General features: G+C 48.2%; 1 protein-coding gene across 1 annotated transcript in view; it reads right to left on the reverse strand.

Moving 5' to 3' along the window:
• The window catches only part of cplane1 (ciliogenesis and planar polarity effector 1), a 306,637-nt gene extending 293,591 nt beyond the window's left edge, over positions 1-13,046 (reverse strand). Inside the window, exons 1-2 of the mRNA XM_070877077.1 lie at positions 12,918-13,046; positions 8,065-8,200 (exon numbers count right to left, since the gene is read on the reverse strand). Coding sequence (XP_070733178.1) covers positions 8,065-8,200; positions 12,918-12,998 — 217 coding nt within the window. The 5' untranslated portion in view covers positions 12,999-13,046. The remainder of the gene's footprint in view (positions 1-8,064; positions 8,201-12,917) is intronic.
• Positions 13,047-13,616: the final 570 nt, after the last annotated feature.

Here is a 13,616-nt window from a genome sequence, read left to right on the forward strand (position 1 = left end):
ACCTGGATTTTGATGACGTCACCCAGTCGCCCACCTCGAAGTCGTCGCACACAGCGCATGCATGCGCACACAACAGTGGACTAAGAATGTCTCAATTCAAGGCTCTGCTTGTCTACGTGGGTAAGGAAATGGGTCTTCTAATTTACTTGCCGAACTGGATGTATTCATTATTCGGCAAAATAATTAAGCAAGTGCTTGCTATGGTGACTGAAAGCTGACACGTGCCTCCTCTTTGGATGCTCATCGCCCCAACCCCCTTCTCAATCTTCCTCGCTGCCATGCTCCACCTCACAGTCAACAAGCTCCCCGCTGGAGTGAAACTAAACTACAGAACCAGTGGGAAGCTGTTCAACCTTCGCCGTCTCCAGGCCAGGTCCAAGACCACCCCGACCTCTGTCGTCGCGCTATAGTACGCGGATGACGCCTGCGTCTGCGCACATACAGAGGCTGAACTCCAGGACATAGTCGACATATTTACTGAGGCGTATGAAAGCATGGGCCTTATGCTAAACATCCGTAAGACAAAGGTCCTCCACCAGCCTGTCCTCGCTGCACAGCACTGCCTCCCAGTCATCAAGATCCACGGCTTGGCCCTGGATAACGTGGACTATTTCCCATACCTCGGGGTGCCTCTTATCAACAAGTGCAGACATAGGCAATGCGATTCAACACTGCCTCCAGTGCGCCAGTGCAGCCTTCGGCAGCCTGAGGAAAAGAGTGTTTGAAGACCAGGCCCTCAAATCATCCACCAAGCTCATGGTCTACAGGGCTAGTGATATCCGCCCTCTTGTATGGCTCAGAGACATGCACCATCTACTGTAGACATCTCAAGTCGCTAGAGAAATACCACCAACAATGTCTCTGCAAGATCCTACAAATCCCCTGGGAGGACAGACATACCAACATTAGCGTCCTCGACCAGGCCAACATCCCCAGCATTGAAGCACTGACCACACTCGATCAGCTCCGCTGGGCAGGCCACATTGTTCACATGCCAGACACGAGACTCCCAAAGCAAGCACTCTACTCGGAACTCCTTCACGGCAAATGAGCCAAAGGTGGGCAGAGAAAACGTTACACGGACACCCTCAAAGCCTCCCTAAGAAAGTGCAACATCCCCACTGACACCTGGGAGTCGCTGGCCAAAGACCGCCCTAAGTGGAGGGCGCTGAGCACCTCGCGTCTCATCGCCGAGAGCATGCAGAAACCAAGCGCAGGCAGCGGAAAGAGCGTGCGGTAAACCTGTCCCACCCTCCCCTTCCCTCAACGATAATCTGTCCCACCTGTGACAGGGATTGTGGCTCTCGCATCAGCCGCCTAAGGGTTCATATTATGAGTGGAAGCAAGTCTTCCTCGATTCCGAGGGACTGCCTATGATGATGAGGGGAAGGAAGTGGGTCTTCTAATTTACTTGTCGAACTGGATGCATATATTATTGGGCAAAATAATTTAGCAAGTGTTTGCTATGGTGACTGAAAGCTGACACGTGCCTCCTGTTTGGATGCTGTCTGCCAGAATTAAAACTAAACTCCTGTTCTACATGTTAAGTCGTGTGAAATGCATTATAATATAACTAGACCAGAGTGCCTTTATCAAATTCTTGGAGTGTGACTCAAAGTTGACAATTTTACTTAATCCGGAGAATTACATTTATAGTGCAACCTTTAATTCCAACACTTGATTGTACTTTCACTAGAATAGTGGCCAAGTTGACAATTTTACTTAATCCGGAGAATTACATTTATAGTGCAACCTTTAATTCCAACACTTGATTGTACTTTCACTAGAATAGTGGCCATGGGTATGTGTTCTGTCATGTTTATAAAATGATTGCAAAGGGGATGGAGTATAAAAGCAATAAAGTCTTGCTACAGTTGGACAGGGTATTGGTGAGGCCACACCTGGAATACTGCGTGCAGTTTGGGTTCCATATTTACGAAAGGATATACTTGCTTTGGAGGCAGTTCAGAGAAGATTCACTCGGTTGATTCCGGAGATGAGGGGGTTGACTCATGAGGAAAGGTGGAGGAGGTTGGGCCTCTACTCATTGGAACTCAGAAAAATGAGAGTTGATTTTATCGAAACGGATAAGATTATGAGGGGGCTTTACAAGGTGGATGCAGAGAGGATATTTCCACTGCTGGGGGTGACTGGAACTAGGGGGCATAATCTTAGAATAAGGGGCCGACCATTTAAAACTGAGATGAGGAGGAATTTCTTCTCTGAGGGTTGTAAATCTGTGGAATTCGCTGCCTCAGAGAGCTGTGGAAGCTGGGACATTGAATAAATTTAAGACAGAGATAGACAGTTTCTTAAACGATAAGAGAATAAGGGGTTATGGGAAGCAGGCAGGGAAGTGGAGCCGAGTCCTTGATCAGATCAGCCACGATCGTATTAAATGGTGGAGCAGGCTCGAGGGGCTGTATGGCCGACTCCTGCTCCTATTTCTTATGTTCTTATCTTCTTATTAACCTTTAATTCCAACACTTGATTGTACTTCCACTAGAATAGTGGCCATGGATATGTTTATAAAATGATACATAATTAATGGTAAAGAGTTTACTTTAAGTATTGAAACTGTGTGCTTTATCTAATAAAATTAGCAACAAGTTTCAATTGCTAGTTGTGTGTCCCAAAGGTTTGAAGGATCTGAGTGCCTCGTATCTCTCGGGATAAAGTTTCTCTCCTATTTCAGTTGTTGTAATATCTTGCGGACTGACTTTTGTTTGTGAATGGGGCCAGTAAGGGAAGTCTTGTTAGTTTCAGCTATTGGAACAAAACTTCAATTCCATTTTACAGCGGGTATAGTGCTAAAATTACACATTCTTTCTATTTTTGTAAAGTGTGTACAGAGTTGACTAGAGTAATTCAGGGCAGTGCTAACGTTACTATGGTGATTTGGAAGGGAGGTATTAAATAACCCAATTATGTCCCTATTGTCTGTTGTTATAGACACTTTGCTCACGGCTACAGCTCGAGCAGGGTTTATTCCCCAAATGCAACCCACCCTGCTCTACCTGGTGAAATGTGCTTTCTGTAATAATATACCAATCTCAATGTTTTGATATGACTGCTGGTCTCCCAGAATCCAAAATAAAGCAACAACAGTATAAAAGTAGATTTACAAGGGTGATACCAGAAATGCGAGGGTAAACATATCCGAAAAGAGTGAACAGGTTGGGTCCCTTTTCTCTTGAAAAAAGGCTGAGGGGTGACCTAATACAGGTCTTTAAAATGATGAAAGGTTTTGATAGAGTGGATACAGAGAGAATGCTTCCACTTGTGGGGAAGAGCAAAACTAGAGGCCATCAATATAAGATAGTCACCAAGAAATCAAATGGAGAATTCAAGAGAAACTTCTTTACCCCAAAGAGTTATGAGAATGTGGAACTCGCTATCACAGGGAGGGGTTGAAGTGAATAGTATCGATGCATTTAAGGGGAGGCTAGAGATCGGAGCAGGCCGGAGAGCGGAAGAAGCAGCATGGTGACATACCACTCCAGGGAGCAGCACGTGCTGGAACAGGAGAGCAACGGTAGTGAAGAGGGATGTCACTAAGGTCCAGGTCGGTGATTGAAGCGCGGGCAGATACAGCAGGAGCGGCGAGGTTGGGGCGAAGGAGCGGCGCGAGATTGTAGAGGGACGTGATCGGGGCCCACAAGAGGCGAGAGTTCAGGGCCCAGAAGAGCTGAGGGCCCCGGGGCAGCACGGGCCCAGCCCGCACTGCGATATGTGTGTGCACTAGGTCCGTGCAGCAGAGCAGGTCTCCAGTCGTCTTGGTTAATCCTTGCCACTGGACCAAGACCTAGCTCTGTCAAGTCCGTGTGGTGGCTGGTGTGCAACGGTCACCCCACGTTAAAAAAATCCACGCACAGGCATCTTCCACCCTTCAGGATGGAGTTCGGGATCTGGAATATTAGGTCCTTCATTGAAACACCTGTTAACTTTTTGACGTGGAAGCAAGTCATCCTCGATTCAAGGGACTGTCTATGATGATGATGAGCTAAGTATATGAGGGAGAAAGGAACAGAGGATTATACTGATAGATTTAGATGGGGAAAGACAGGAGGAGGCTCGAGTGGAGCATAAACGGTGCATGAAGCGGTTGGGTCGAATGGCCTGCTTCTGTGCCGTATATATCCGATGTAACACACAACACACGCGGGCACGCGCTATGTACACACGTGTGCGCACACAATGCCAAGTGCGCAGAAAAACAACATAGAAAACATAGAAACATAGAAAATAGGTGCAGGAGTAGGCCATTCAGCCCTTCGAGCCTGCACCGCCATTCAATAAGATCATGGCTGATCATTCACCTCAGTACCCCATTCTTGCTTTCTCTCCATACACCTCGATCCCTTTAGCCGTAAGGGCCATATCTAACTCCCTCTTGAATATATTAACTGGCATCAACAACTCTCTGCGGCAGGGAATTCCACAGGTTAACAACTCTCTGAGTGAAGAAGTTTCTCCTCATCTCAGTGCTAAAAGGCTTACCCCTTATCCTTAGGATATGTCCCCTGGTTCTGGACTTCCCCATCATCGGGAACATTCTTCCTGCATCTAACCTGTCCAGTCCCGTCAGTATTTTATGTTTCTATGAGATCCCCTCTCATTCTTACAAACTCCAGTGAATACAGGCCCAGTCGATCCAGTCTCTCCTCATATGTCAGTCCCGCCATCCTGGGAATCAGTCTGGTGAACCTTCACTGCACTCCCTCAATAGCAAGAACATCCTTCCTCAGATTAGGAGACCAAAACTGAACACAATATTCCAGGTGAGGCCTCACTAAGGCCCTGAACACTGCAGGAAGACATCCCTGCTCCTATACTCAAATCCCCTAGCTATGAAGGCCAACATGCCATTTGCCTTCTTCATTGCCCGCTGTACCTGCATGCCAACTTTCAATGACTGATGTACCATGACACCCATGTCTCGTTGCCCCTCCCCTTTTCCTAATCAGCCACCATTCAGATAGGTGATGCAATGGAGGTGCAAGTAGACAATCTTTGTGATGGAGAGGATATAGAGTCAGAAAATCAGTTCAGGGTCGAATAAGATGCCGAGATTGCAAACAGTCTGGTTCAGCCTGTGATGGGGAGGGGATGGAGTTGGTGGCAAAGATATGTGGTGAGGAGTGAAGATAATGGATTCGCTCTTTCTGATGTTGAGCTGGAGGAAATTGTGATTCATCTAAGACTACATGTCATGCTAGTAGCTTGACAACACAGAGGCAGTGGAGGGATAGAGAAAGATGGTGGAGAGATAGAGCTGGTTTTCATCAGTGTATCCCATGTCTTCAGATGTCTCTAAGGAGCAACATGTAGTTGAAGAAAGGGAGAGAAACATAGAAACATAGAAAATAGGTGCAGGAGTAGGCCATTCAGCCCTTCGAGCCTGCACCACCATTCAATAAAATCATGGCTGATCATTCCCTCAGTACCCCTTTCCTGCTTTCTCTCCATACCTCTTGATCCCTTTAGTCGAAAGGGCCATATCTAACTCCCTCTTGAATATATCCAATGAACTGACATCAACAACTCTCTGCGGCAGGGAATTCCACAGGTTAACAACTCTCTGGGTGAAGAAGTTTCTCCTAATCTCAGTCATAAATGGCCTACCCCTTATCCTAAGACTATGTCCCCTAGTTCTGGACTTCCCCAACATTGGGAACATTCTTCCCGCATCTAACTAGTCCAGTCCCGTCAGAATCTTATACGTTTCTATGAGATCCCCTCTCATCCTTCTAAACTCCAGTGAATAAAGGCCCAGTTGATCCAGTCTCTCGTCATATGACAGTCCAGCCATCCCTGGAATCAGTCTGGTAAACCTTCGCTGCACTCCCTTAATAGCAAGAATGTCCTTCCTCAGATTAGGAGACCAAAACTGAACACAATATATTCAGGTGAGGCCTCACTAAGGCCCTGTACAACTGCAGTAAGACCTCCCTGCTCCTATACTCAAATCCCCTAGCTATGAAGGCCAACATACCGTCTGCCTTCTTCAATGTCTGCAGTACCTGCATGCCAACTATGCTGGGGATGTTGGCCTGATCGAGGACGTTAATGTTGGTGCATCTGTCCTCCCAGGGGATTTGGAGGAGACATCGTTGGTGGTATTTCTCCAGCGACTTGAGGTGCCTACATACAGGAAGGTGGGTATTACTACAGCCCTGTAGACCATGAGCTTGGTGGCAGATTTGAGGGCCTGATCTTCGAACACTCTCTTCCTCAGGCGGCCGACCCGCTGACTTCCACATTTCACTGGGGCAGGTCCAGCAACGAGCGAGAAACCCCCTCGGGAGAGGTGAGTTGCCAATTGAAAGCATTTAAGAGATAGTTAACAGGAGTTTTAAACTTTCACTGTGGGTCGATGGGTTTCCTGGGCTTCCTGGACCTCACCAGTGAAAGCAAGACAATTGAAGGGGCTATAGAAATGACAGGTAAAAAGAGACCTCACACCTGCTTCATTGCCGAAGGGAAAGACTTTTGATCACAGCACTTGTTCTGAGGAATTTGCTTTCAGTACATTGATTTCTAAAACTTTGGAGGTGGTATCTATTAACTTGGGGGTGACTTTCACTGCATTGCAGGACACTTTCACTACTTTGGAGCTTTGTGCATATCATCTCCACTTTAAGTCTGTCATATATCAGATCAGCATGGTTGCTGCTAATGCTGTTTCACCTTGGACCTCAGATGAGGACCAAGATGAGCGCTGGCATCAGCAGCAGTGCATATTGTTGCCCGGGATGAACTCATCACAAGAACATGAGAACAAAAGAAATAGGAGCAGGAGACAAATGATGAGTTATGTGGGAGTATTTTGCTAACAGGAATTGAGGGAGGAATATCAGACTGACAGCACGAGGGGCTTTGCCTGAACCCAGAGTGCCTCGATTTAAGATCCCATCTAAAGGACAAGAAAGCACTCCCTCTGGGGCACCCGCCTAGGTTGTGTTCAAGGCCAGGAGCGAGGAGGCAACCCACCACCATTGGTACACACAAGGCAGGTGGGAGTGGAGCCTTGATCTGTGCCAAAAAGATCGGGCTGCCATGGTAACCAGGGACACAATGCGAGCTGAGGCTGCAAAGTGAAGCATACACCCAGCTCCCAACACATTAAAAGAATTGAAAAACACAGAGCAGCAACTTTCTCCAACCCCACCCGATTCTCCTGGTCCAGTTCCATTGTAGGTCCCCGGACCACCCCAGACACACACACACTCTCTCTCAGCTAGCCAAGCGTCCCTAAATGGCCAGAACTGGCGTAGGTGGCTGGTTACACCCCCTTTGGCTGAAAAAAAAACTGACCTAAAAAAATCCTAACTAACTGACCTAACACTGATGCAAACTGATTTGAAAAACCACAGTTTCCGCACTTAGGCCAAAATGAGCAGCCTGCTCTGAAAAAACAGCGCAAATCAGTGGGGAAAATTGAGCCCTAATAGATTGGGAGAAGGAGACACACATTCAGGGACCAGTTACAAGAGAAAACCGTTAGAGTCAGCGGCAAGTTACAGGGGAGAGTGACCCCCAGCACACAGGAAGCTGATAGCGTCTGTGCTCAGTTACAGGGGGGAGTGACTCCCAACACACAGGAAGCAGATAGAGACAGTGCTGAGATACAGGGAGCAGATAGAGACAGTGCTGAGTTACAGGGGAGAGTGACTCCAAGCACACAGGGAGCTGATAGAGACAGTGCTGAGATACAGGAGAGAGTGATTCCCAGCATACAGGGAGCAGATAGAGACAGTGCTGAGTTACAGGAGAGAGTGACTCCCAGCATACAGGGAGCAGATAAGAGACAGTGCTGAGATACAGGAGAGAGTGACTCCCAGCATACAGGGAGCTGATAGAGACAGTGCTGAGATACAGGGCAGAGTGACTCCCAGCGCACAGGAAGCTGATAGAGACAGAGCTGAGATACAGGGGACCCAGAATCCCAGTACACCAGTAGCTCGTGTCATTCACTGATCAGGATTGTGCAATGTGGAGGAACAAATACAAAGGGGCTCTGACTTTGAGCATCACAGGGGCCCATCACTGTCTCAAAAATACCATTGGCGGAGGTGGCAACAGTCAGCACATTCTTCAGGAGTGTCTGCAGCTTGGGGATCTTCCTCTGTGTCCTCCCTGTAGATAGAGTGAGCACACTCAATCGCTGATCATCACACAGCAGAATGGCCTCTTTCTCCTAAACAAAATACAACAACTGAGAGCAATGCAACAGTGAGGGACAGAGGCTCACCACCCCCTCCCCCTCCCCCAGGGTCCTGCCTCCCCATCCCTCTTGCCCGGGGGACCCGCCTCCCTCTCCCGCCTCTCCCTCCCCCTCGCCCGGGGGACCCACCTCCCCTTTCGGCCGCCTCCCACACCCCCTCCCTCTGGGGCCCGCTCCTTCTCTCTCTCCTGCGACAGTTGGAACTGGTGCTCTCCATTCTCCCGTCCTTATATATATCAGTAATTAACTTTTAGCATTGTTGTTGGCAATTTAAGTGCATCTAAGGGTTAAGACATGGCAGGAGAGCTCGGACACGTATTATGCTCCTTCTGTACTATGTGGGAAATCAGGGACGCCTCCAGTGTCCTGACAACTACGTGTGCGGGAAGTGTGTCTGCCTCCAGCTCCTGACGGACCGTGTTGCGGAGCTGGAGCTGCGGGTGGATTCACTCTGGAGCATGCACGATGCTGAGAATTACGTGAATAACATGTTTAATGAGTTGGTCTGACCGCAGGTAAAGGGTACACAGCCATATAGGGAATGGAAGACCAACAGGAAGAGCAGTGCAAGGAAGGTAGTGCAGGGGACCCCTGCGGTCATCCCCTTGCAAAACAGATACACAGCTTTGGGTACTGTTGAGGGGTTGAGGGGAATGACTCATCAGGGGAGAGCAGCAGCAGCCAAGTTCATGGCACCGTGGCTGGCTCTGCTGCACAGGAGGGCAGGAAAAAGAGTGGGAGAGCGATAGTGATAGGGGATTCAATTGCAAGGGGAATAGACAGGCATTTCTGCGGCCGCAACCGAGACTTCAGGATGGTATGTAGCCTCCTTGGAGCAAGGGTCAAGGATGTCTCAGAGCGGGTGCAGGACATTCTGAAAAGGGAGGGCGAACAGCCAGTTGTCGTGATGCATATAGGTACCAACGATATAGGTAAAAAATGGGATGAGGTCTTATGAGACGAATTTAGGGAGCTAGGAGTTAAATTAAAAAGTAGGACCTCAAAAATAGTAATCTCAGGATTGCTACCAGTGCCACGTGCTAGTCAGAGTAGGAATCACAGGATAGCTCAGATGAATACGTGGCTTGAGAAATGGTGCAGAAGGGAGGGATTCAAATTCCTGGGACATTGGAACCGGTTCTGGGTGAGGTGGGACCAGTACAAACCGGACGGTCTGCACCTGGGCAGGATCGGAACCAATGTCCTCGGGAGAGTGTTTTTCTAGTGCTGTTGGGGAGGAGTTAAACTAATATGGCAGGGTGATGGGAACCTATGCAGGGAGACAGAGAGAAATAGAAGGGGGGCAGGAGCAAAAGATAGAAAGGAGAATAGTAAAAGTGGAGGGCAGAGAAACCCAAGGCAAAAAGCAAAAAGTGCCACATTTCAGCAAGATTCAAAAGTGGCAAAGTGTGTTAAAAAGACAAGCCTGAAGGCTCTGTGCCTCAATGCGAAGAGTATTCGGAATAAGGTGGATGAATTAACTGCGCAGATAGCAGTTAACTGATACGACGTGATTGGCATCAGAGACATGGTTCCAGGGTGACCAAGGTTGGGAACTCAACATCCAGGGGTATTCAGCATTTAGGAAGGATAGACAGAAAGGAAAAGGAGGCGGGGTGGCGTTGCTGGTTAAAGAGGAAATCAATGCAATTGTAAGGAAGGACATTAGCCTGGATGATGTGGAATCGGTATGGGTGGAGCTGCGCAATTCCAAAGGGCAGAAAATGCTAGTGGGTGTTGTGTACAGGCCACCAAATAGTAGTAGTGAGGTTGGGGACAGCATCAAACAAGAAATAAGGGATGTGTGCAATAAAGGTACAACAGTAATCATGGGCGACTTTAATCGACATATATTTTGGGCTAACCTAACTGGTAGCAATGCGGTGGACGAGGATTTCCTGGAGTGTATTAGCGATGGTTTTCGCGACCAATGTCGAGGAACCAACCAGGGAGCTGGCCATCCTAGACTGGGTGATGTGTAATGAGAAGGGATTAATTGGCAATCTTGTTCTGCGAGACCCTTTGGGGAAAAGTGACCATAATATGGCAGAATTCCTTATTAAGATGGAGAGTGACAAAGTTAATTCGGAAACTAGGGTCCTTAACATAAGGAAAGGTAACTTCGATGGTATGAGGTGTGGATTGGCTAGAATAGACTGGCAAAGGATACTTAAAGGGTTGACGGTGGATAAGCAATGGCAAACATTTAAAGATCACATGGATGAACTTCAGCAGTTGTACATCTCTGTCTGGAATAAAAATAAAACTGGGAAGGTGGCTCAACCGTGGCTAACAAAGGAAATTAAGGATAGTGTTAAAACCAAGGAAGAGGCATATAAATTGGCTAGAAAAAGCAACAAACATAAGGACTGGGAGCAATTTAGAATTCAACAGAGGAGGACTAAGGGTTTAATTAAGAAGGAGAAAATAGAGTATGAGAGGAAGCTTGCAGGGAACATAAAAACTGACTGCAAAAGCTTCTATAAATATGTGAAGAGAAAAAGATTAGTAAAGACAAACGTAGGTCCCTTGCAGTCGGATTCAGGTGAATTTATAATGGGGAACAAAGAAATGGCAGACCAATTGAAGAAATACTTCGGTTCTGTCTTCACAAAGGAAGATACAAATAACCTTCCAAATGTACTAGGGGACATTGGGTCCAGTGAGAATGAGGAACTGAAGGATATCCTTATTAGGCGGGAAATAGTGTGCAGGAAAATGATGGGATTAAAGGCCGATAAATCCCTGGGTCCTGATAGTCTGCATCCCAGAGTACTTAAGGAATAGTGATGCATTGGTGATCATTTTCCAACAATCTATCGACTCTGGATCAATTCCTATGGACTGGAGGGTAGCTAATGTAACGCCACTTTTTAAAAAAGGAGGGAGAGAGAAAGCAGGTAATTATAGACCGGTTAGCCTGACATCAGTAGTGGGGAAAATGTTGGAATCAATCATTAAGGATGAAATAGCAGCCCATTTGGAAAGCAGTGACAGTGACAAGTCAGCATGGATTTATGAAAGGGAAATCATGCTTGACGAATTTTCTGGCATTTTTTGAGGATGTAACTAGTAGAGTGGACAAGGGAGAACCAGTGGATGTAGTGTATTTGGACTTTCAAAAGGCTTTAGAAAAGGTCCCACACAAGAGATTTGTGTACAAAATCAAAGCACATGGTATTGGGGATAATGGACTGACATGGATAGAGAACTGGTTGGCAGACAGGAAGCAGAGAGTCGGGATAAACGGGTCCTTTTCAGAATGGCAGGCAGTTACTAGTGGGGTGCCACAGGGCTCAGTGCTGGGACCCCAGCTATTTACAATATACATTAATGATTTGGATGAAGGAAGAGTGTAACATCTCCAAGTTTGCGGATGACACTAAACTGGGTGGCGGTGTGAGCTGTGAGGAGGATGCTAAGAGGCTGCACGGTGACTTGGACAGATTAGGTGAGTGGGCAAATACATGGCAGATGCAGTACAATGTGGATAAATGTGAGGTGATCCACTTTGGGGGCAAAAACATGAAGGCAGAATATTATCTGAATGGTGGTAGACTAGAAAAAGGGGAGGTGCAACGAGACCTGGGTGTCATGGTTCATCAGTCACTGAAAGTGGCAGACAGATATAGCAGACGGTAAAGAAGGCAAATGGTATATTGGCCTTCATAGCTAGGGGATTTGAGTATAGGAGCAGGGAGGTCTTACTGCAGTTGTACAGGGCCTTAGTGAGGCCTCACCTGGAATATTGTGTTCAGTTTTGGTCTCCTAGTCTGAGGAAGGACGTTCTTGCGATTGAGGGAGTGCAGCAAAGGTTCACCAGACTGATTCCATGGATGGCTGGACTGTCATATGAGGAGAGATTGGATCAACTGGGCCTTTATTCACTGGAGTTTAGAAGGATGAGAGGGGATCTCATCGAAACATTTCAGATTCTGACGGGACTGGACAGGTTAGATGCAGGAAGAATGTTCCCGATGTTGGGGAAGTCCAGAACCAGGGGACATAGTCTTAGGATAAGGGGTAAGCCATTTAGGACTGAGATGAGGAGAAACTTCTTCACCCAGAGAGTGGTGAACCTGTGGAATTCTCTACCACAGAAAGTTGTTGATGCCAGTTCATTGGATATATTCAAGAGGGAGTTAGATGTGTCCCATGATGGTTAAGGGGATCAAGGGATATGGAGAGAAAGCAGGAAGGGGTACTGAGGGAATGATCAGCCATGATCTTATTGAATGGCGGTGCAGGCCGAAGGGCCGAATTGCCTACTCCTGCACCTCTTTTCTATGTTTTGCTCGTCTCCCCATCGCCCTCGCCCGGGGGGGCCCACCTCTCGCTCCCCTCCCCGTCACCCAGGGGGCCCGCCTCCCCCTCCCCCTCCCCCGGGACCCGCCTCCCACTCCCCCTGGGGCCTCACTTTCCCTCACCTCGCCCGGGGGCCTCCCCCTCCCCTCCCCTCCCCCGGGGGGGCCTCCCCCTCCCGCTCCCCTCCCCCGGCGACACACCACCCGGCGTCATACAACGACACAAAGGGACAGAGTGCGAGAAAAACGGATATAGCAAGAAACAGATGGTGATGAAAAGACAGGAACAGAGACGGACAGGGAGCCAGAGACAGAGAGTGAGAGAGGGGCAGCGAGCACAGGAACCATTATATGAGCCGCCTGTTCACAGGGGGGAAGGTGCCTACCTGCCCAATCCAGTGGAGTCCAGGCCAAGGTTTCTTGTGCTTGATGCTGGTGGATAGCAGCACCTCCAGCGTAAGGTTCATGTTGTGAGAGGGAGGGAGGGCTCCGTCAGGCAGGGAGCGATAATCGCCAGGACCTGAAACAGCAAGGCCCACACCGTCACACAGCCTGCTGTGAGAAACCAATCCCGAACCAGTCCACCCATTCCCCACAACCTCAGGGTGCTCCCAGAGAGCGCTGTCCTCCCACTGGCTCTCGCACACTGGCAATGTGAGCCTCTATAAGGAGAGGCACAGCCTCGTGGCCGGGACAACAGCCTCGAACAGAGCCAAAGGACAGGATATTCGACCAGTAATCCAGAGAACGCAAGTTCAAATTCCACCATGACAAATTTGAATTGAGTTTTTCAAAATCTGGGGTTAAAAAAGCTGGGATCAGCAGGTGGTGATCATGGAACTACCGGATTACATAACAACATAAGATTTAGGAAAAGGAGTAGGCCATCAAGCCCCTCGAGCCTGCTCCACCATTCAAAAAGATCATGGCTGATCTGGCCGTGGACTCAGCTCCACTTACCCGCCCGCTCCCCGTAACCCTTAATTCCCTTATTGGTTAAAAATCTATCTATCTGTGACTGGAATACATTCAATGAGTTAGCCTCAACTGCTTCCCTGGGCAGAGAATTCCACAGATTCACAACC

This window comes from Pristiophorus japonicus, chromosome 1 (genome assembly GCF_044704955.1).
Source record: "Pristiophorus japonicus isolate sPriJap1 chromosome 1, sPriJap1.hap1, whole genome shotgun sequence".
NCBI classification, from domain to species: Eukaryota; Metazoa; Chordata; class Chondrichthyes; family Pristiophoridae; genus Pristiophorus; species Pristiophorus japonicus.